General features: G+C 42.5%; 1 protein-coding gene across 1 annotated transcript in view; it reads right to left on the bottom strand.

The window, feature by feature from the left end:
- Nucleotides 1-24,227, bottom strand: part of DDX49 (DEAD-box helicase 49) — a 341,216-nt gene that overhangs the window by 292,453 nt on the left and 24,536 nt on the right. The window contains exon 2 of the mRNA XM_044053852.1: nt 20,689-20,812. Coding sequence (XP_043909787.1) covers nt 20,689-20,812 — 124 coding nt within the window. The remainder of the gene's footprint in view (nt 1-20,688; nt 20,813-24,227) is intronic.

The following is a 24,227-nucleotide window of genomic DNA, read 5'->3' as shown; positions in this document are numbered from 1 at the left end:
ACACATCCTCCAAAAGGGCATCATACAGACAGATACCTGGTGTCAAACTCATGATGTAAAGCTATAAGCCAAAGAAAGCATAGTTATCCACTTTTAGAAAACAAAGTATCCCCAGAGTACCACATAGGTAGTAGCCCCTAAAATATGGAACAGCTACTAATGTATATATAGAGCCATGTGTTAAGTCATCTCTCCTTTGATAATTACATTACCAAAGGATTTTGGAAATCTCTCTGTGGAGCACTTAAGCAATAAAGGGTTTGCATGCAGATCCACAGAGGTTGTTGCACACCTACAATGATTAGTCATCTTTGCCAGACTTTGCTTGCTTTGGAACAGGTTTCAAATATATCTCAAGCATAAACCCTCACTCACACTCTTCAACAGAAACCGTTTTGAGTGGATGTGAAATGGAAGAAGTAGCCCAGGGATCACTGTAGTGGCTAAGCTTGTCACAAGCATACAGAAGTGGCTTAAGGTCTGGAAAGCGCCAGCACGCTCTGGCAAAGATAACATATACGTTCATGGAGAAAGCAGAGTACCCACCTATGAAATACTTGAGGTCACATGTATGTATATGGATTTGCCCCACAGCTACCTTACATGTGTAATGCACATACAGTTGTCATTGTGATATGTCATACACTAGAAAAATCAAAACCCACTCCACATTGGCCAACGGTGTCACACACCTGGAGCACAGACACACACACACACACACACACACACACACACACACACACACACACAGCAAGTGCGAGACTTTCCTAACTACATTATGATACTACAGCAGTATGCATTTACACGATGCGCTATACACATTACTGGGATTTCACCTTTCCACAGGTATATTTGTAGGATGGTGAAATCATCAGACTTGACAGAGATGAGTATACCACTTTTAAAGGGTGAGAGTAGTCTCTAAAAAGGTTGCTCCTCCCCAGGGACACACACACACACACACACACACACACACACACACACACACACACACACACACACACACACACACACACACAGTTGGCAAGTGCAGGATTCAAACCCTTACCTAACTACATTATGATACTACAGCAGTATGCATTTACACGACACACTATACACATTACTGTGATTTTACCTTTCCACAGGTATATTTGTATGATGGTGACATCATGAGACTTGACAAAGATGAGTATACCACTTTTAAGGGGTGTGAGTAGTCTCCATAAAGGTTGTTCTCTCCACAGGGACGGGCACACGCACACACACGCAGTTGGCAAGTGAGGTGTTCTTAATCCAAACTAAGTACATCTTTACACTTCAGCAAGCAATATGGAGTTACAGGGTGCAATACAGACATTACTTGCTGACAGTCTTCACAAAAGGTTTTTTCACATTTGCTAACCTCAGCAGGCTTATCATACTAGGTGTATTGTGAATGTATTGTATGCATAGGCCATGACCATATCATATATGGGTTGATGCACCACATGCTGGCACACACAGGGTCAAACCTTGAGTAGCATCTTACCTTTACCTACATGATACTGCAATATAATAGAAAGATGATAAACTTCAACAATTGGCTAAGCTTCTTGTGTCATTCAAAGGGGATCCAGTCTCTGTCTGCCTGTGATGACATGATAGGCAAGCCTTGTTGCTTCGCTGCAGATGGTTTGCACCTGTCGCCCCTATGCTTCTGAATCCTGGCCAAGGCTCTTGCTGTCCCCACATTACCTTTTTAGGCAAGGCTCAAAGGTTCATAGCTTCATAAGTAGGTACTAGGCTATCGGCCCTGGGGCCTACACAAGCCCAGCCAAAAAGGTACCCTGGCTTTTGCCACCAAGAAATTTATTTTCCTGTGCCACTGTCGAGCAGAGACACAGAAGCGATTCCCAGGGTGAATTTCTTATTTTCCATCCAATCATCAAGATTTTTCTTGAAGAGTGCTAATGAGGAGCTTTGTTTGATATAGATAGGTAGTTTATTCTGGAGTACGTGAAGTCTCTGGGACCGGAATCCATCCCTCCGGCATGTTCTGTTTATTGTGGTGACAAGGTTTAGGTCCCTAGAGCATGTAGGTTCATAGGTAGGTACTAGGCTATCTGCCCAAGGGCATTTATAAGCCTAGCCAGAATGTGTTGGCTTTCGCCTCCCTTTTAAATTAGTTTCCTGGGCCTCTGTCTAGCAGGGCCACTGAAGTGATCCCAGGGGTAAATTTACAATTTCCCATCCACTCGTCAAGATTCCTCTTGAAGAGAGTCTGCGAGGGGATCTGCCTAACATCAACTGGGATTCTATTCCAGAGCAAGGGAAGTCTCTGGGACAGGAATCTATCCCTCCAGCACATCCTGTTTATTGCTTTGCTGAGGTTTAATTCACTGGAGTGTGTGGCTCTTAAGAGATTTGTTTTTCTTGAGGTGGAGCATGTCCATTAATTCCGGGTTGGACATGGCCTTATACATCAGGCATAGATCACCTCTGAGCAGGCAGTAAGCAACCAAGTAGAGCTGGAGTTTCTTTAGCCGAGTTGCATAGGGCATCTCTTTGAGGCCCATGATCCTCTTGGTGAGGTACTTCAGTGGTCTTACCAGCTGTTGCATGTGCCAATTAAGGTACATACCAAATGGGGCATTGTACTCTTAATGGGCCTAATGAGTGATGAGTAGAGGGGCACAATGACCTCTCTTGATCTAGAGGTGAACCCTTTCTTGATTAGGCGGGCTACATAGAAGGAATATCTAACCACTTTGGCAATGTGATTATCAAAGGAAAGGTTACTATCTACCTGGGTCCCCAGGTCCCTAATTACATTTTCTGTACCTAGTGGATTACCACCTATGTGGTAATTCGTGGGCACTTTGTTTTTTCCAAAGGGGATGACTATGCATTTTTTGGCATTCAGCTTGAGGCCATAGTTTTGACACCAGGTATCTGTCTCTGTAAGACCCTTCTGGAGGATGCCTGTGTCAGCCAGAGAGTCAATTATGACCCCCAGTTTGCAGTCATCTGCGAACTTGGTCAGCCATAGTCCTCCCGTGCTTGCCTGTACCTCAGAGAAGTATATACTGAACAGGAGGGGTCCCAGGACCGAGACCTGTGTGATGCCACTTGTGACTGGTTTATACTCTGACCATGTGTGTTCTATCCATGAGCCACTTGGCCACCCATCTCGTGACATAGGGGTTAATGTTCAAGCTGGTAAGCTCGTCTATGATGTCAGAGCGGGGAATGGTGTCGAAGGCCTTAGTGAGGTCCAGGTAGGCTGTGTGGACTACCTTTCCTTCATCTATGGCCTTGGTAACTGTTTCAAAGAAGTCAACTAGGTTTAGGAAGCAGGATATGCCTTTAACAAAGCCGAATTGGGTAGGGGCCAGTGTCTGGAGGTTCCCAATGTCTCTCTTTACGAGTTCCATGATAATTTGCTCCATATCTTTGCAGACCAGGCTGGTCAGGCTTATAGGGCGATAGTTCCCAGGTTCTGTTGTGGCACCACCTTTGTGGAGCGGGATGACTGTTGCTGTATGCCATTCTCTGGGTACATAGCCTGTGGTAAGGCTGAGTCTGAACAGTAAATTTAGGTGAGGGTTTAGTTCCCTTTGGAGCTCGTGTAAGATGTAGCCTGGGACACCATACGGTCCCATTGATGCTGTGTTCTTACCTTTGGAGAGGGATGTTTTTACCTGCATGTCCGTGATGTCTGGGGCTCTGCATTCTTCTGGGATGGACACAGGCCCTTTTGGTGGTGGAGGGTGACGTCTGCACTACACTTGTCCGCCAGGATGTTGGCAATGTCAGTTGGTTCAGTGTATTTTTTGCCATTTTGCAGTAGCTCAAAGCATATCTGAGAGTTGCCACTTAAATGCTTGATATAGCTAAAGAAGGCTTTATGGTTATCTTTAGATTCCTTGGCAATTTTTCTTTAGAAACTGGCCTTGGATGATTTTATGAGCGATCGTAGTTTCTTGCTAATAATGATCAGTGATGCCTTTCCTTTTTGGAATTTTGCTCTATCATGTAGTAGTTTCCTCCTTCTGTTGTATAGCTTATTTATGGCCAAGGACCACCAGACTGGTTTCCTCTTTTTGGAGGAGTGAGTCTTGGTTTTACTCAGGATGGCTAGATCCATGCATCCCAATAGATGCTCATATAATGCACTTGTAAAGGATTCTGCGGATTGGATAGCATTATCCTGTAGCAAGGGGGCTTTGAAACTTTCCACTTCGGTCTTGAGAAGTGTGAAGTTTGCTTTTGAAAAGTTTTTCACAGTGGTTTTCTTGACTGGGGGTGGGGTCGGGATGTGCGATTACTTTATGATCTGATCTTACCAGCGAGGGGTTTGCATCTGGTGTGGAACACTGATCCCCCATGTCGGTGATGATCAGATCCAGTATGTTGTCACCTCTAGTGGGTGTGGTGACCAGCTGTTTCAGGGCATTTGAGTTTATAAACTCTAGGAAGCATTGGGCAAAGGAGTTTGTATTTGAGTAATTCTCCCAGTCAATGTTTGGGTAGTTGAAATCTCCTAATATCATGGTGTTTGGTAGGACCTTTATATTTTCCAGTGTTCTCAGGAATGCTGAGTTAGGGTCCTGAGACAAGGTAGGTAATCTGTAGCAGGCTATGATCTGATAAGCAGCTTTGCCCACTGTTAGTTGCGCTTGGATGGTCTCCGAGGCCTCGTGCTGTGCCACTAACCTGGAGGTGTGAGTATCCTTTATGAAAATGGATACACCCCCTCCTTTTGTATTTCGGTCCGGGTTTTAGGGCCGAAGCTCAGAGAGATTGGGATTTCTTTAAGTGGAGCATGTCCAACAGCTCTGTGTTTGACATAGCTTTGTATGTTAGGCAGACATCACCTCTGAGTAGGAGATATGCGAGTAAAGCTGGAGTGTTTTGAGACTGTCTGTGCAGGACATATATTTGAGGCCGCTAATCCTCTTTGTGAGGTATTTCTGCGGGCTTTCCAGTTGTTGTAGATGTCTTGTGAGGTACATACCAAAAGGGGTGTTGTACTCTATAATGGATCTAATGAGTGATGATTTTTCTGCATGAGAAACCTTTTGTGATGAGGTGTGCCATGTAGAAGGATTTCCTGACTACTGTGGCGATGTGATTATAAAAGGAGAGTCTACTGACCACCTGTGTCCCAAGGTCTCTTATCACACTTTCAGTGTTAAGCATACTACCGCCTATGTTGCAGTTCATGGGTACAGAGTTTTTACCAAAGGAGATGACTATGCACTTTTTGGCATTGAGCTTAAGGCCATGGCTTTGATACCAGGCATCTGTCTCAGTCAGGCCTTTTTGTAGGATGTCCACACCGTTACTAGTTTCGATTATGGCTCCTAGCTTGCAGTCATCTGGGAACATCATTAGCCAAAGACCTTCTGTGTTAGCCTCTACTTCAGGGAAGTAGATAAACAGGACAGGACACAAGACTGAACCCTGTGGTACTCCACTTGTCACTGGTCTGAAGTTGGACTTTGAGTCTGCTACTTTCACAGTGTGGGTTCTGTCAGTGAGCCAGTTGGCAACCCATCTTGTGACATAGGGATTTATACCTAGTTTAGTGAGTTTATCTATAATTCCAGAGTGGGGGATGGTGTCGAAAGCCTTGGCAAGATCTAGATAGGCTGTGTGAACCACCTTACCCTTGTCTACGGCTTTGGTGACTGCTTCAAAGAAATCTATCAGGTTTAGGAGACATGATCTGCCTTTTACAAACCTGAAATGGTTGTGGTCCAGCGTTTGGAGATAGTCAATGTCTTTATTTATAAGTTCCATGATGATATGTTCCATGGCCTTGCAGACCAGGTTCATCAGGCTAATGGGGTGCTAGTTCCCAGGGTCCATGTTGGCTCCCCCCTTGTGTAGTGGGATAACCGTCGCTGTGTGCCATTCAGCAGGCACAAAACCTGAGGTGAAGCTATGATTGAACATGGTACTTAGGTGTGGTGCCAGTTCGTTCTGTAGTTCGTGTAGAATGCAGCCTGGGATGTTATCTGGTCCCATGGATGCTGTGTTCCTGGCTTTGGAGAGTGGTTTTTACCTGTGCAGCCGTGATGACAGCAACTTTGTATTCTTCCGGTATACAGATGGGCTCTTTCATAGGTGAGAGGGGGATAAAGTTAGCACTGATCCTATCTGCCAGGATGTTGGCAATATCAGTTTGGTCTGTATATTTAGTGCCATTGTGCTGTAACTCAGAGCAGATCTGAGTGTTGCCATTGTCATTCTTGACATAGCTATAGAATGCTTTGTGGCTGTCTTTAGAATCAGTGGCGATTTTGTTTTCGTAACTAGCTTTGGAGGAGTTTATCAGGGATGGCAGCTTCTTACGGAGGCTGAACAGGGAGCTCCTTCACTCATGGGTTTTACCCTCTTTTGCAACAGTTTCTTCCTTCTGTTGTGCAGTTTGTTTATGGCAGGGCACCACCAGATTGGCTTCCTTTTCTTGGAGGATAGCATCTTGGTTCTGTTTGGGATAGCACGATCCATGCACTCATGCAAGTTGCTTATAAAGTGCAATTGTGTAGGATTCAGTAGTCGTAACTGTATTGTCCACCTGCATGGGTGTTCTGAAGTTCACCACTTCTGTCTTAAGAATTATGAAGTTGTCTTTGGAGACATTTTTTTAACATAGTTTCCTTAATGGGGGGTGGGGGCAGAATGTGGATATGTAGGGTAATTAGCTTATGGTCAGATCAGACCAATGAGGCGCTGACTTCAGGTGTGGAACACTGGTCACTCAGGACAAACCAAACCCCGTAACCAACACAAACATCCACAAAGTGAGCTAAATGCTACTCATTGCCAGAAGTCTCAGCCTCCAGATGCACACACTCACGGCACTTCTCAGTATGGAGAATATTGATATCTGTGCAGTAAAGGAAACCTACTCCAGAGAGCACACCAGCACTACCAGGATACTACTCATTCCATACCTTCCCGCATCAGAACCTGGATCATAGCACATAGGGTGGGGATGTATCCATATTCATCAAGGATACCTACACCTCTCTCTACATGCTCTCTACAGGATATGTACCCATAGAATGTTGCACAGCAATGTTCTTCCCACTCCACAGGGGTGGGGCCACAAAAGACCCTTGGCATTCACGCTCTATGAACCTGACGAGTCTGATCTGCAAGGCAATGGAGCCAATCATAATGGAAGTCAACAATAAAGACATTGAGAACCTTCACATAGTTGAGCACACCCAGTTTGGCTTCGTCAAATGCAGATCACGCCTCCTGAACTGGGTGGATTTCTTTGAGACAGTTACCCAGACTGCAGATGATTGAAATGAGCTCCACACAGCCTATCTATACCTCGCTAAGGCCTTTGACACAATTCCCCAGTCAGGTATCATAGATGAACTCACCAACCTGGGCATGAATCCATACATCACGAGATGGATTGCAAACTGGCTCACAGACAGATCCCACAAATTAAGAGTTGCTGGCTACATGTCAGACTCTACAATGGTAACAACTTGTGTCCCCCAGGGTTCAGTCCTGGGGTCCCTCCTGTTTGGTATAGACTTCTCAAAAGTACATGCCAACACAGGAGGGTTGTGGTTGACTAAGTTTGCTGGGAACTGTAAAGTGTTTGCCATAATAGATTCCCCGGATGACACAAAAATTCTCCAGAAGGGACTCTATGAGACAGATGTGTGGTGTCAGAATCATGGCCTCAAGCTCAATGTGGAAGAATGCATAGTAATCCCCTTTGGTGAAAACAAAGTACCCACAAACTACCACATAGGTGTTACCCCCTTAAAACTGACAATGTAATAAGGGATCTGGGGACACAAGTAGATATAATCTTTCCTTTGACAACCATGTTGTCAAAATGATTGGGAAATACTATGTGGCCCACCTACTCAACAAAGGGTTTGCATCAGGATCAAAAGAGGTAGTGGTGGCCCACTGCATCAGACCCATCATTGAGTACAATGCACCATTTTGGATGTACTCAACTAAACATATCCAAGCAACTGTAGAGACCACAGAGGTACCCCACCAAGAGGATTACTGGCCTCAGAAAGTTGTGTTATGCAACACAACTGGTAAAACTAAATCAGTTCTCCATTGCGTACCACCTACTCAGAGGCACACTCTGCCTAACATACAGAGCCATGTCCAACACAACTGTTGAACGTGCTCCATCGACGGATAACAAAATTGAGTTGCACTACACACTCCAGGGATATGAACCTCATCACAGCAATGAATACAACATGCTGGTGGGATAGAGTACCATCCCAGACACTTGCCTTACTGTGAAAGAGAGTCCCAATGTACATCAGACAGAGCTCCTCACCAACATTCCTCAATAGGGACCTTGATGAGTGGATGGGAAACACACAATTCACTCCAGGCATCACATCAGCAGCCCCACTAGAAAGGGGCTTAGGGTACTAACTATTAGAACTAGGGCTTGAGAGACTACCCAATGGGGTGGTGAAAGCTGCACAATTTGCCTAGGCTAATATATGCCTTTGTGAAGATAGTCTACTACATACCTATGAACCTATGCGACAGGTACATGTCTACAAATAGTAGATGTGTACTTCATTGTACAGTCATGTTGTACAGCAGGCACATGGATCACATACACTGTAATGCTTACAGATACTGGTGGCTGTTATGTACAGTGGGTGAGATGTGCACCTTATGTCTTTTGTGCTATTGGGATGTGTGCTGGATGGGAGAGTCCTGGATGGCTCCCTGTCATGGTCACCCTCTTACACACATCTCTGCCCATCCATCTTTGGCTTACTATACTGTGTCCCCCCCATATATATATATATATATATATATATATATATATATATATATATATATGTGTGCATAGGTAGTAATAGGCTATCTGCTATTAGTATGGCCAGAGTGTGCAGCTATCACCACACATGGGGTTAGTTCCCTAGGCCTCTGTGTAGTAGAGCTGATGAAGTGATCCATGGTGTGACAGTTCAGTTTCACATACACTCACCAAGGCTCCTCTGGAAGAGTGTCAGTTAGGGACTCAGCTTAATGTAGGTTGGGAGCCTGTTCCAAAGCAAGGGAAGTCTGTGAGTTAGTAATAGATCCCTCCAACATGTTCTATTTATTGTTGTGATGATGACATCCCTAGAGCATGTGGCACAGTGAGCTTGGGTTTACTTCAGATAGCGCATGTACATCAGTTCTGCATTGGACATGGACCTGTCTGTTGGGCAGAGATCGCCTGAGTAGACAGTATGCAACAGAGTACAGATGGAGTTAAATTCAGTCTTGTTGCATGGGGCAACTGTTTGAGGCCAGTAGTCCTCTTTAAGTACTTCAGTGGTCTTCCCAGCTGCTGAAGGTGCCTAGTCAGATTCATTGCAAGTGTGCCGTGATACTCTCTGATGGGTCTGATGACTGATGAGTAGAGGGAACCTCCTTTGACCTACATGCAAAGACCTTGGCAATTTGTGGGAACACATAGCATAATCTTCTAACCACTTTGTGAATGTGTTTCTGGAAGTAGAGATGACTATCCACATGTGTCCATAGATCCCTTATTATTACCTCCATATTTAGGGTGTTGACACCTATGTGGTATTTGTATGGCTGTAGCTCGAGGCCATAATTTTGACACCACATCTGTATGACTGAGACCCTTTTTAAGGATGTCTCTGTTGTCCCAAACATCGATTATGACAACCTTTTTGCAGTCATCCACAAACTTTACTAAACATAGCCCTCGTGTGTTTGACTGTATTTCTGAAAAGTATACACCAGACAGGAGGGGTTCCGGGACTGAGCCATGGGGGACAGCAGTTGTTACCAGCTTGAACAGGAGACCACAATTCTTACCTTGTGGGATCTATCTGTGCCCCAGTTGGCAATCCATCAGATGACATACGTGTTTATGCACAGGTTGTTGATTCTGTGGATATGACATGTGTGTGGGATGTTGGAAAAGGGCTTTTCAAGGTCTATGTAGACCATGTGGAGCTCATTTCATTGATGTATGTCCTGGGTGACTGCCCTGAAAACTGTCTAGCAGGTTTAGGAACCATGATCTGCCCCTGACCAAACCACAATGGGTAGGGTTGGGTGTTTGTAGGCTTCCAATAGCTCTCTTTATGAGTTCCATAATGATGGACTCCATGGCCTTGCAGATTAGGCTTATTAGGCTTATAAGACTATAGTTCCCATGGTCTGTTGTGCATAGGCACTTGTGGACTGTGCCAAAAGTTGCTGTAACCCATTCAACAGTTTCATATCCTGTACAGAGGGCGAGTCTCAACAGACTGTTCAGGTGCAGGGTCTGTTTGTTTTGGAGTTCACATATGACACAGCCAGGGAAACCATGTCATCCCATAGAAGCCGTGTTTTTAGATTTGGATAGAGCTGTTTAACCATTGTATATGTGACTTCTGGGTTTTCACAATCTCCTGGCATGGTAATGGGCCCTTTTGTCAGTGAGAGGGGGGGTAAATATGTATGAACCTTTCTGACAAGATGTTGGCAATGTCAGTCATGTACATGTATTCATTTACACTGACTCAGAACATATATGAGTTTACACTGATATTTATGACATAGCGAAATAAAGCTTCATGGTTCTCTATGGACTCTTTGGCAATATTTTTGCCAGAACATGGCTTAGATAATGTTAGAAGTGATCATTGTTTCTTGATGATACTCATCGGAGATTTATTGATGATCTTTGCATTTTCACTTTCTTTGAACAGCTTAAGTACTTGTAGTACATAGTTTGATTATGACAGGGGTCCAATATATTATATGGGTCTGTTTTCATATCACTGTGTACGCAAGGCAGGATTGGTGAATAGTAACAAGTGTCTGGAGTAAGACCTGCAACTGCCAGATATGTGTGGCCCAATGCTGTACTCAGACATGGCCTAAGTGTGTGAGCATGCCCAGTATGACCTTTAAGTATGTGTGTGAGCATGCCCAGTATGGGCATATATACTATATGTGTGTGAAAAATCAAGTTGGTTTTTACTTCAGGGCTCACCTTTGTGTTGTACATCCACAGGAAGCTCGCTGTGTCTGCAGGGCTTCCATGAGTCATTTTCATAGACTTATCAACATTTCTACATACAGGTGGGACAGTTATTATTTGTACATTTCTACCCGAGGGGGGGGGGCACACCTGATTGTTACTGTGGGTGTACATAGGATGAGGGGTACACCTGACACATACACATTTGCTAGGCCTGCACTGCTATGTCAGGTACTCCCATTTCAGTCTGCACTGTTGCCTATCGTACTGGCTTGAGGCATACCACTGTACTACAAACCTTAGCTTCCAATTACACGCATATTAATTTGTGACTTTATAGCCTACCCAACCCACATCACACTGCCTGGCCTGCTGTTATCTGTCTGCATAGGCCTGGGGGGAGATTACTCATATGCTTCTTCAGACGGCATGATACAGCATTTGTTTGTGTTTGCATTTGTCTACAATTGTCTTGCTGGCTGTGACCGTTAGGTATGTGACCCCCCCCCCCCCAACTGGTATGTGTGAATGACTTAAGTTGTGTCTGTGCCAGTGAAATGCTGTCATGGCTTAGTGGTTCAGTACTGTGACTATAGTGCACAGTATCCTGAGTTCAAGCCCTGTCACTGCTTTTTATTTTCCTGCTGGGCAGACCTTACTGGTTAAGGAACAGTAAAGCAGGTGTGAGCGTGTTTACTCAACTTTGCCCGACTTTGCCCAACATTGCCCGACGTTGCGCTGGTTAGTACGGTGCACAGCTATGCGCAATTGTATTTAAATATACTCAATACTGGTAAAATTTGCTTAGCAGTGCTTTATATTGCTTAAAATAGGGACTCATGCCTCAGGTGGTGCTGCAGGGCTGCCTATGTCGGATGCACATATTACACTCCCTATACATGTTTGAAAACAGGCAGTGTCAAGTTAGGCATCCCTTTTACTGTATGTGTGAGTCAGAGAGAGGTATCATTTCCAGGGTTCCTACTGAGTCAGTGTATGTGCTATGTGTTGCCTCTTTGCCAAGGCCAGGGCATGCCTCCTTCTGCCTACTGGGGCAGGCACAGGTTGTTCCTCCTCAGAGTCATGCTGTGTCTGTGCAGGCCTTGGCAATGGTGGGGGACTGTTTGCCCCTGCCCTATGTTGTTCCTGCTGCAGCTGTTTCCGCAGGATCATATTGTGTAGCATGGTACATACCATGACAATTTGGGTACATGTAGTTTAAGGTCGAGGTGGGGTTACATCAAGGATCAGCTCTGAGCCCTTTCTTATTTGCAATGGTGATGGACAGGTTGACAGACGAGATCAGACAGGAGTCCCCGTGGACTGTGATGTTTGCAGATGACATTGTGATCTGTAGTGAGAGTAGGGAACAGGTGGAGGAGACCCTGGAGAGATGGAGATGTGCTCTAGAGAGAAGAGGAATGAAGGTCAGCAGGACTAAGACAGAATATATGTGTGTGAATGAGAGGGAGGATAGAGGAATGGTGAGGATGCAAGGAGTAGAGGTGGCGAAGGTGGATGAGTTTAAATACTTGGGGTCAATAGTTCAGAGTAATGGTGAATGTGAAAGAGAGGTGAAGAAGAGAATACAGGCAGGATGGAGTGGGTGGAGAAGAGTGTCAGGAGTGATTTGTGACAGATGAGTACCTGTAAGAGTGAAAGGGAAGGTATACAAGCGGGTAGTGAGACCAGCTATGTTATATGGGTTGGAGATGGTGGCATTGACAAAAAGGCAGGAGCTTGAGCTGGATGTGGCAGAGTTAAAGATGTTAAGATTTGCACTGGGTGTGACGAGGGTGGACAGGATTAGGAATAAGTATATTAGAGGGTCCGCAGAGGTTGGAAGGTTTGGAGACAAAGCCAGAGAGGCAAGATTACATTGGTTTGGACATGTGCGGAGGAGGGATGCTGAGTATATTGGGAAAAAGATGCTAAGGATGAAGCTACCAGGTAGCAGGAAAAGAGGAAGGCCTAAGATAAGGTTTATGGATGTGGTGAGAGGACATGCAGGTGGTTGGTGTGACAGAGCAAGATGCAGAGGACAGGAAAAAATGGAAACAGGTGATCCGCTGTGGCGATCCCTAACGGGAACAGCTGAAAGAAGATGATGATTATGATGATGTAGTTAGTGAGTACTGCAAGGCTCCACTAGATGTGTCCAGGCACTGGAACCGTGACTTGAGCATCCCCAACACATGCTCAATCATGTTTCTTGTTTGTGCGTGTGCCTCATTATGGAGTTCTTGCTCAGGTGTGTGTGCATTTCTGATGGGTGTTATCAGCCACGGCTCCAGTGCGTATCCAGCATCCCCCACTAGGTGACCATCAGGGATGCCCCCATTGGCAAATCTCTGGTACTGCTGCGTCAGATGCCAGATGTGGGAATCTTGATAACTTCCAGGGCAGCCAGCACACACATTCATTATTATGCCCTGGGCATCGCACATGACCTGGCAGTTGATGGAGGGGAAGTCCTTGCGGTTGATGTAGATCCTACCCCGCTCACTGGGTGGTGCTTTGATGTGTATGTGCGTGCAGTCTATTGCACCCACTACCTCAGGGTATTCTGCTATTTGGTGGAAAAGACACATATTGCTGGCCAATGCCTCACGAGAATTGGAGAAATATATGTGCTCACCGACATGTGCTGACATGGCATCCAGGAACTGGTGCAGTACCCTGGATGCTGTTGCCTGTGAAATCCCCATCATAATCACCAGTTGGTCTCTGGAAGGTAACCTGTAGCTAGTATTCTTAGGCCAACACATGCCTTGGTATCCAGTGGGATGGGTTCCCCTCTGTTGGTTGTGTGTGTGAAGTGTGGCCGGCACAGCTCAACAATTTGCTGCAGGAGGTCTCTGTCCACCCTATAGTGCTCCACTATCTCCAGCTCATGTAGCCCCTGGTAAGTTATCCTGGGTCTGTACACTCTTCTCTGTCTCCTCACTGTGGGTTGCTCAGCAGCATTCACAACATCACCACCCTCAGCGCCTTGCACATGTTGGTTTATGACAGCAAGAGCAACCCCTAACATTTTGTCTGACTTTAAAGTTTTTAAGCTTTCCCTCTTTGTATACTGCAGTGTTGCAGAGTTCTTCGGAAAAAAAACAGGGAAGAATGCTGTTTGCAGAGTTTAAAGTGCTGGGCTAGTCTGCTACTTGTGTAATTGACTGATTCTGATATATTTCACCTGGCAGCTCTGCTAGTTCTCCTTGGTTAACTTCCTACTACTTATTTCCTTCCTTTTCCCTTTCTGTTTCTGCCCAGGGCAGTGCCACGCACATGCTGTGTGCATGTTTGCAAGAAATTTCAGATATATTCACGGCGTACACCTTTGGTTTCTGGTTTTCAAAAAGGACAACTGTAGACATGCCTCTTGCAATCCTCAGCAACTCAGGGCAAACACAAGACATTGTGCTCCAATAAACTTACAGCCTTTCTGACACACCCTCTCATGATGTTACCTATATTCTACTCTACTACTCACCTACTCCTACATTTACACTCTTGGGACATGGCTCACATGCTGGGAATAATTGGGATTCACTATCCTTATCCTCCTTTGCAGAGGATTGCCCAGTAATGCATGGTTACATCTCTCACACTGAGCCCCCCCCCCCCCTTAGCAACCACTACTCAGTGGCCATGTTGTCTTCAGCCTGCCATTCACCTGCATGGCAGGATAAGCTTTTTAGTGAAAATGGCTATTTTTGGCTATTTTTAAATTATTTTCTTGTTTATTTAAGCGCCGCACGTTTGCACGGTGTTGTGCTACGCTTAAACATCGGAGATCGGGGGAAAAAAATTAGATTTTAATAATTTTAAACATTTATAAATGCCAATGGCCTTATATTTGTCCATTGGCATGCTTCCTCAACTGTATGCATCCTTTATTTGGAGCTGTCATAGCTCCGTTTAGCTATTTGCAGAACGGTACTCCGTTACCAACAGAATACATTTCTGCAGATAACACTAATCTTCCAGGGACAGGTTGGTGTTTCCTGGATTGCAAATTTACCTCATTTGCATAGCTTTCAGCAGCAAATGAGGTAATTTGCATACCATGACGCTGTCCATGCAAGAGTAGCTTTAGCAGCTCTCGTGCACGCCCCTGCTGGCTGTACCTGGATCGCACGGCAGACATATTGCCTCTGTGAGCTCCTACACTCTTCTTGCACTCCGTGCATGCTTTCGTAAATCCAGCCCGTTGGTTATTATGCAGCTTCTTCCTTCTGTAATGCATTTTATATCAGTAAAATGAACACAGTTTTGAAGGACAGAATTTTAGAGCTTCATAATGATATACTGAAGGAGAAAGAGACGAATGCTTTAGCAAAACATGTACTGGAATGTGGTGTACAACACACTTTTAAGTTTTTTTGTGTTGGAAATTGTTTATGTGAATGAGAGAGAAGGTGGCTTGAAAAATAAACTGAATGTGCGGAACAGGAATGAATTCTATGTTTAAAAGCATTTGCCGAATCAGGCTTGAATGAGAGAGTTTTGAAATCACTCCCATTATGGCATTAGCTCTGGGGGCTTGACATTTAGAAATTATTTCACTGGTGTTTATCTCTGTTACGGGATTGGTTGCTGATATATCAATCATGGTACTAGCTTTTGGAGGCTGGGTCTGTATAAGTGACTTTACTGGTAATGCTAAGACTTCCTGAATGACAAAAAAGAATGAATGAATGAATGAATGATCTGTATCGTGATTTTAACTTGAGAATTTGATTAGGTCATATGCTTTTTAAACTGTATTTGCTTGTTTTGTTTTACATTGGTCTGATGAAGCAGTATTATACACTCCAAAAGTACACATCATTTATATTAAAGTTGAGTTTTATAAGTCATGGGCGTTTGGAGTTTTTTGCTATTTGGTTTGTGTACTTGTTATACTCCATGCTCTTACTCAGCACCTCCAGTTTTTGTTCCTAGATTTAAAAAATTCCCTACAGAGTTGTTGCTGTTGTGTCTTTCGGCTTTTCCCAGTTAGGGGTCGCCACAGCAGAACTCCGGTCCACTAATGATTGGCAGTAGATTTTTACGTACCGAGTTGCCAGCTCTGACGCACAACCTTCAACGAAGGTACGCCCATTCATGCATGTCTCCACACAGAAGACGCTTTAGCTGAGAATCGAACAGGACAAGATCTTACTGTGAGGCGACAACGCTACCGCAGCACCACCACCGCAGTAAAAAAAAAAAAAAAATTCCCTACAGAAATACTGGGTGAGCAAATGGGTGTAACTAAGGAAATAATGATTTTGAGCTGGAACATAGGATTTTAATTACCTAGATATAGTTAGGCCTTGTTAAGTTTAATTCTGGAGCCTACCAAAAAAACAATTGCTAGTAAATGAATATCAAAATCTAAACCAACTGTTATTTGGAGCATTTAACATTGTAACAAAAAAAAATAATTGAAAGTGGAAAAGGGAAGGAGAAAATTACACAGAAATAAATTAAAATTATGGAAACAATATGTACAGAATAATGTTCGGGAAGAGGAGTGAAGCTTAAAGGAAAGCAGGATTTGAGCAATTTATATAATGTTGGACTGATAATAGTTATAAAAAACATATATAATGTAAAATGTATACAACTGAAAATGTTAATATGGTTTGTTTTCTTTTATATTAATGTAGGTTTGCCTAGGTCTTAAGGGGTAAGTTAAACGTGTTAAAACTAAAGGAAAAATGAAATTGGTCACATAAGCTAGCAAACACAATAAATGGGCCATTAAAAATATTAAGACTGAATATGAACTAAAAGTAGCAGCTTAAATCCTTCTTTAACTGTATGCCCGAAAGCTAAGAACATTCAATATTCTGAGCTTATCTACAGCAATACCACCCATTTAGACTCTAAGGAAATGGCTAATATTCTAGCTGACAAATTTAGTAAGAATTTTATTTCACCCACAGTTACATTACACAGATTCTTCAGTGCTGACAGCCCCCTTTATCCTACTGAAACAAGTCTTCTCTGCCCTTTCAAAAACTAGCAAACACCAAAACCATGGGGCCTGATAACAAAGCAGGTTGCCCAATTAGTGCCACATATGGCTTATACGAATAAAGCCTGCAAAACAGCCAGTGTTATGTCTTTACATAAAACAGTGGCCCAACCACTGCTCCAACTACAGCCCCATCAACCTCATCAGCATCATATCTAAAGCTACAGAACAAATTTGACCTCAATAGAACATATAATTTCCAAATTCTTAAATATAGACACCGAGAACCTCTTACCCCTGGATCCACATCAATTTGTGTTTATCAAGGGCAGGCCCTGCCTCCTTAACCTATTTAATTTCTCTGAAAAAGTCAGAGAAGTAGGGGATAGTGCCTGCACACTACCACACAGTTTACCCTCAACCTGGCCAAAACCTTTGACAACAATCCCCAAGCAGGTATTACAGACAAAGCTGTAAACCTGAATATGTGCTGATATGTTGTGCAGTTGACAGCCAACTGGTTGACTGAAGCAGTTAAACTTACAGGTGCCGGTTCTGAAAGCAAAAATATTACCAATGGTACCCCACAGGGCTCACTGGCAGGCATACTTATCAGACTTTCAAACCAATACCACTGGCCTATGGTTATCAAAGTTTGTAGAGGACTGCAGACGAGGTATATTTATTCATTCATTGATACATGGTTGCTACAGCAAGGGTTAAACTATGCCAAAAATTGGTGCTCACAAATGAAATGCAAAAAATATTTTCTAGTTCAATTTGGTAAAAAAAAAAAATTAAATAAAAAAAAAATTCCCCATACTAACACGTGACACACCCCTTTAAATGGACATGGTCAGGGATCTACGCACCTTTGTTGATAACTCCTTATCTTTTAACCATCATGTCTCGAAAGTAGTTAGGAAACCCTTTTATCTGCACCAAATATCCAACAGTATTTCCTGCAGCTTCAAAGAAGTCTTATTTCCCCCTTAGTTATCTCCCATCAAACCTATCACTGAATATAAGGTCTCTTTTGATATATACACGTCAAAATTTAAACACTCAACTTTACACCCTTCAAAAGATTCAGAATGGTTTGAAGACCAATTGCCTTTTATCCACCTATGAATCAAATAATATACCTTAAGGTGCTTTTTTGCCAATGCCTGCTGACCATTAATCTTTCCCCAACTGGACTCTGCCTATATGTAACACCATACAAGGAATAACCTCACTAAGTCAAGGGGCAAGAAATGTCTGGAGGGCAATCATACAGGCAGCTATGAGGGTTGCTTGTGCCCCCACCAGCATCCCAACAATGAGTGTGTTTGTATGGCCTAACATACTAATGGTGAATGAGCTGCCAACATCACCATGGGGACCCACAACACCTTCCAAGACTGCATGTTCACATACACTTGCTAATGAAGTCTACCATGAGTTGATGGCTTAGTGAGTCAATACTGGGCCTCCAGGACACCCTTCCTATGTAATACTGTGGCTGTATGCAACCTGCTTTGTTCTCCCCAAAATGTTGGGAATATCTTTCTCTGCCATCTCTGTCAAGTGCCCAAACTGCAACTCCAGTTGCCTAGGCTCCAATAAGGGTTCTATCTTCCTACTCCACTAAAGCTAGCACCAGATGCAAAGATAGAAAATTAAATAAATTAATTTTCAGAGGCAATGGAGTTACTGGCAAACATATATATTCCACAGGAGGTTAAGTCTAGGGAATGCCTCAAAGTCTGTGGTTTTCTTTTTTGTTAAATTCTGAGGTATCCGACTAAGAACTAGTAAAATGCCTAAATGATGTCCTGCTCCAAGAGGTATCTAATAGAGAAGAGTCACAGGTCACCTATGAAGAGGACCATGCCATCTGCATGAAGTACAGTGTTTAACTGAGAAAGGTCAGAGGAGGAGTTAACAGATAAGAGTCAAGCCATGTTAACTGAAACAGGACAGAAAGAAAAGTGGCATAAAAAAGCTGCTGAGCTAGTCACCTGAGCTGATGTCAGGTCAAATAAACACTTACACAAAGGTGGTATGAAATAGTTGAAATCTATCGGGTAAAAAGGGTACCTGTGCCTAGACATAGTAAGGCCTTATTAGGTTTAATTATGCTGACTGCCAAAAAGGCAATTACTAGAAAAAAAAAACCCAAATCTAAAATCAACTGTATTTTTAAGTACTGAATATTGTAAAAGAGATAAAAAGCAACGGAAGTGAGATCTTTAGAAAAGGGAAAGAGCAAATTATGTGTAAAGAAATGGAATTTGTTGGAACAATACATGCAAAAATAATGTTCTGGAGGAGTGTGATTTAAGGGAAGGCAGGGATTTTTGTAATGTATATACTGTTGGACTAAATGAGAGTTTTTGTAAAGAAAGAAAATATATGTAATGTATTGTGTATGTAAACTAGAAAAGAAAACAAACCATATAAACATTTTTCTATTAATGTACGTGTGGCTATGTCTTGAGTGATAATTTAATAACGACGTTAAAAAACAAAACAAATAGGCTACCTCTTGCTGGTAAGTCTATATCTGAACACTAAAATGGTGTGTATAAAAGTAGAAACTATGGTGTTTATCAAAAAAGACCCAGTTTATTCAGTTATTCATAACTTTGCTGGACAGTAACGTATTCTAATAATCTTAAAGGGGAAGGAGAAATGAGCTAAGGTGGAAACTACAAACAAAGAAGCAAATAACCATGTTTAAGAAGGGGTAGAAGACTGTCCATTTTACAAATAAATCTGCAACATGAAGGGACGATTAACATATTAAATCATACAGTAAGAACAATACAAAGAATTATTTGTTGCGGTGGTGTAGCGGTAGCGTTGTTGCCTCACAGCAAGAGGTTCTCCCGTTTGATTCTCGGCTGGAGTGCGGGGAGTGCCTTCTGTGTGGAGTCTGCATGTCCTCCCCACGGTTGGATGGGTGTTCGAAAAACATGTGTAAATGGGCGTGCCTTTGTTGAAGGTTGAACGTCGAGCTGGCACCTAGACGTTCGTGAAAATCTACTGCCAATCATTAGCGGACCAGAGTTCCGCTGTGGCAACCCCTAACTGGGAAAAGCCGAAAGACAACAACAACAACATTTGTTGGGCTTAATAACCTTTGACACAAGTAGCTTACCTAAACAGTCACTTCACCAACTTCAAATACTGCAAATCTGCAGTCTAGCTCTGACATATTACACCTCACATCACTTCCACCACAGGAGGAGGAAGACAACCAAGCATTTACTGCAGTCCTTGTTTAAAAGGTACACAGCTACACAGTTTGTGCAAATTAAAGCCTCAGTGTTACAGCCACAAATGTAAGGGACTTGAAAAGATAGGTATTTAACAAAATATACCTCTTAACTAAGGACAGTCACCAGCAAAGAAATGGGAAAAAAATCCTCATCTAGATTACCCGCTTCATTCGAGCTTCTGGTTTCCCATGGTAGCACAATTGCTTCAATTCCTACTCTGTATGAAGGCTGTGAAAGCATGAAAGAAAAGTAACCTCAGAAGGGTTTCCCATGGTAGCACAATTGCTTCAATTCCTACTCTGTATGAAGGCTGTGAAAGCATGAAAGAAAAGTAACCTCAGAATACTCTACTAACGAGTGTCATAGGGTGCAAAACTACAGAGGACCAGCCAGGAAAATGTAAAGATTAAACATATTGTTCATTCTAGCAGGATAAACTACACATAAAAACAAATGCATTCAATAAGGCTTACCTTGTTGGAGTGAGCACAAGACAGAATATTCCATACGGCTCCTCGGCAAGTTTCTGAAGTATAGGAAGCACAAATGCAGCTGTCTTGCCACTACCGGTTTTAGCACAACCCATGCAGTCGCGCCCTGAAATGCCAACAAAAAATCCACAACGTCAGTACCAGTCTTATGAAGATATCGCTGTGTTCTGCTAGAAGTACTGTGGCTAAGCTCCTCAGAGTCAGACGTAAATGCAGTAGTAAACCAACCTGGTCAAATTAAAAAAAATCAAACTACTTCTCCATTGCCACATGGTACCAATAACATCAGTAGGGCTCTTACAATGTATACAACTTGAAGTGTTGATCTACTTTTTCTTTTCATAAATTATCTGGTTAACCAAGTAGATAAGCTGGTCCTCGGACCCGTTTACAGCAGCATAGCAAATACAATACATGCATAAGCAACTTAGTATAACCAGCCAACCAGCATGTTAAAAAAAAAAGTTAAAGGATATATCAAAACTCTCTCAGCCATATGAACTGTTACATATGTCAACTTCAAGACTGCCTTTCAGGGCTAGAGGCAATTAAAAACTGATTACCTGTAAATCAGTGCATTTGGTCATCAAAACCATTTGCATGGGTACACAATAGACGAAAATATACAAATTCTTACTGTTACAGCTTGAACATATTTGCTCAAAGTAAACTGCTGTGCAATCACAAAAAAAGCACCAGAATCCAGGAAAAGTGACACGAACAGTTTAATTCACTAACGCTGAAACTTCACAACACGTTTTCGTCCTTGACTTCATCAGATACCAACACTCTTGGTGCACTCATCTTAAATACATTAACTAATTAATGGTAGCCAATGACAAACAAATTGATTAATTAGAGTTAGTTAAAAGCACATACACATATATATACACACACAGATTATACTTCCTAAAACCACCATAAAATTCATACCCTATAATAAACCACATATACAAAACTTGAATGCTTGTGAATATAAATTTAAATATATAAAAATGAACCTTAAATAAAACTATGACATTATGTCCTAAAAAAATTTTTTGTAATGACAATATTTGTTAAAATAATATAAAAATCCTATAATTTAGCAGATCTCAATTTTAAAACTGGCTTGAGTGAAATCATGTCATTGAGACCTGGTTTTCTATTTGCTTCTAAAACAATTTGCCAAAATAGTTCTCTGTATTCCACCAGTGTTTCCCAATTCCCCCCTCTAGGGTCAACCGGCACACATTCTAACACAAAAAATCTAAATGTAGCTAGTTTACATGTAATGGTATGCTTGTATAATGCATTGTTTTCTTTTTTGGTCCTGATGTCATATAAATGTTCATAGATTCTTTGCTTTAACATTCTCTCACTCTTCCCTATGTAAAATGAATCACACTTTGTACAGGTAGCTAAATATATTATACCCTTGGTGTTACAGTTAACATATGTTCCTAGAGTTAAATGTCCTTTGTCTAATAGGCAAGTCTAATGTTTGTCCAACATTAAGATGTTTACAATAACTGCAACTTCCACATTTAAATAAACCTACTTTTTTCCTAGTAGCTTTCCCAAACAATTTTTCAGTTGTACCTCTCTCCAAAATATTCTTAATGTTAGTACCCCTCCTATAGGTGAATTTCAGTTCCTTATCAAAAATACAGTGCAAGTCAGATAGTCTAGCAAAGTTGTTCCATTCCCTATTAACAATTTTTTTTACCAGTCCTGACTGACCATCATAGGTTGTTGTGATACCAGATTCAAAATCCACGCCATTATTTAGGTTGTTTGAATCTTGTCGCTCAAATACTCCTCTTATACCTAAAATAGGTGCAAATTTTCCTCCTCTTTCCCTAGTAACTTCACTGCATATTTGATCAAAAAGTTCACTCGGGTAACCCCTATTTAAAAATAACCTTTTCAAAAATCCACATTCATTAAAATAAGTAGTGTCTTCAGAGGTCATTCTACTAAGACGAACTAATTGACCTTTAACTACACTTCTCTTCTGGTGGGGTGGATGTGAACTAGTAAAATGTAAGTATGAGTTTGAAAAAGTCTCCGTTCTAAAAATCCTTGAACTGAAACCATCCTTAGTCTTAGTAATATTAACAACTAAATAATTCAACATTTGGATATCATATTTGTATGTGAATTTTAAAAAATCAGTAGTGTTATTTACGAATTCTAAAAACAAATTAAAATCATCATTATTGCCTTTCCATAAAAAACATAAGTCATCAGACTCAAAGCCTGTCACAAGTGGTGTACCACAGGGCTCAGTCCTGGGCCCACTCTTGTTTGGCATCTACTTTTCCGAAGTACAAGCAAACACAGGAGGGTTATGGCTGACAAAGTTTGCAGATGACTGCAAACTGGGCGCCATAGTAGAAAACACATCTGACACAGATATCCTTCAGAAGGGTCTCACAGAAATGGATAACTGGTGCCAGAGCCATGGCCTAAAGTTAAATGCCAAAAAATGCATAGTCATACCCTTCGGGAAAAACAAGGTTACCCCTAGCTACCAAATAGGTGGCAATCCACTGAGTACAGAAGAAGTTATCAGGGACCTGGGGACCCAGGTTGATAGTAGTCTGTCATTCGACACCCATGTAGCTAAAGTAGTTAGGAAGACCTTCTACATTGCCCACCTTATCATGAAGGGATTCTCATCTAGATCAAGGGAGGTCATAGTCTCCCTATACTCATCACTCATCAGACCAATGATTGAGTACAATGCCCCATTCGAATGTATCTGACCCGACACTTGCAGCAGCTGGAGAGGCCACAAAGTTCCTCACCAAAGGATAAAGGGTCTCAAACATCTGTCCTATGCTGCCCGACTGAAAGAACTCCAGCTCTATTCAGTCGCCACCGCTTGCTCAGAGGTGACCTTTGCCTAACATACAAGGCCATGTCAAACCCAGATTTGATGAATATGCTTCACCTCAAAAATCTAGATCCGTCAGAGCCACAAGGGCGGAGACTTAAACCTCGACACGGCTATTAATAGGACGCGCTGGAGGGATAGATTCATCACCCAAAGACTCCCTATGCTGTGGAATAAAATCCTGGTATATGTGAGGCAGAGCACCTCGCTGGCCTTGTTCAAGAGAAATCTTGACCAATGGATGGGAGATCGCAGATATACCCCAGGGATTACCTCAGTGTCACTGCTCAACAGAGGCACAGCAAAATAATGGGTATAGTTCCCCATACTAAAGGGGTGGCGTAAGCCACAAAACTATGGGCTAGGCTTGTAAATGCCCTCGGGCAGATAGCCTAGTATGAACCTATGAACCTAACCTATAAAAACCTACCATAGAATGTCCAAAATCTACTAAAAACCGAAGTTAATATAAAGGTGTTTTCCCAGTATGACATAATAATATTGGCATAAGTAGGAGCACAATGTGCCCCCATAGCAACCCCCTTACATTGTTTGAAGTATTCACCTTCAAAAAAAATATAATTATTTTTTAATACCACCTCCATTAATACCAAAATTGTTCTGAACTCATTATGAGTAA

The sequence above is a fragment of the Protopterus annectens genome, chromosome 13.part0 (assembly GCF_019279795.1).
Source record: "Protopterus annectens isolate FY-2018-M chromosome 13.part0, PAN1.0, whole genome shotgun sequence".
NCBI classification, from domain to species: domain Eukaryota; kingdom Metazoa; phylum Chordata; order Ceratodontiformes; family Protopteridae; genus Protopterus; species Protopterus annectens.
This window is presented reverse-complemented; position numbering and strand designations above follow the sequence as displayed.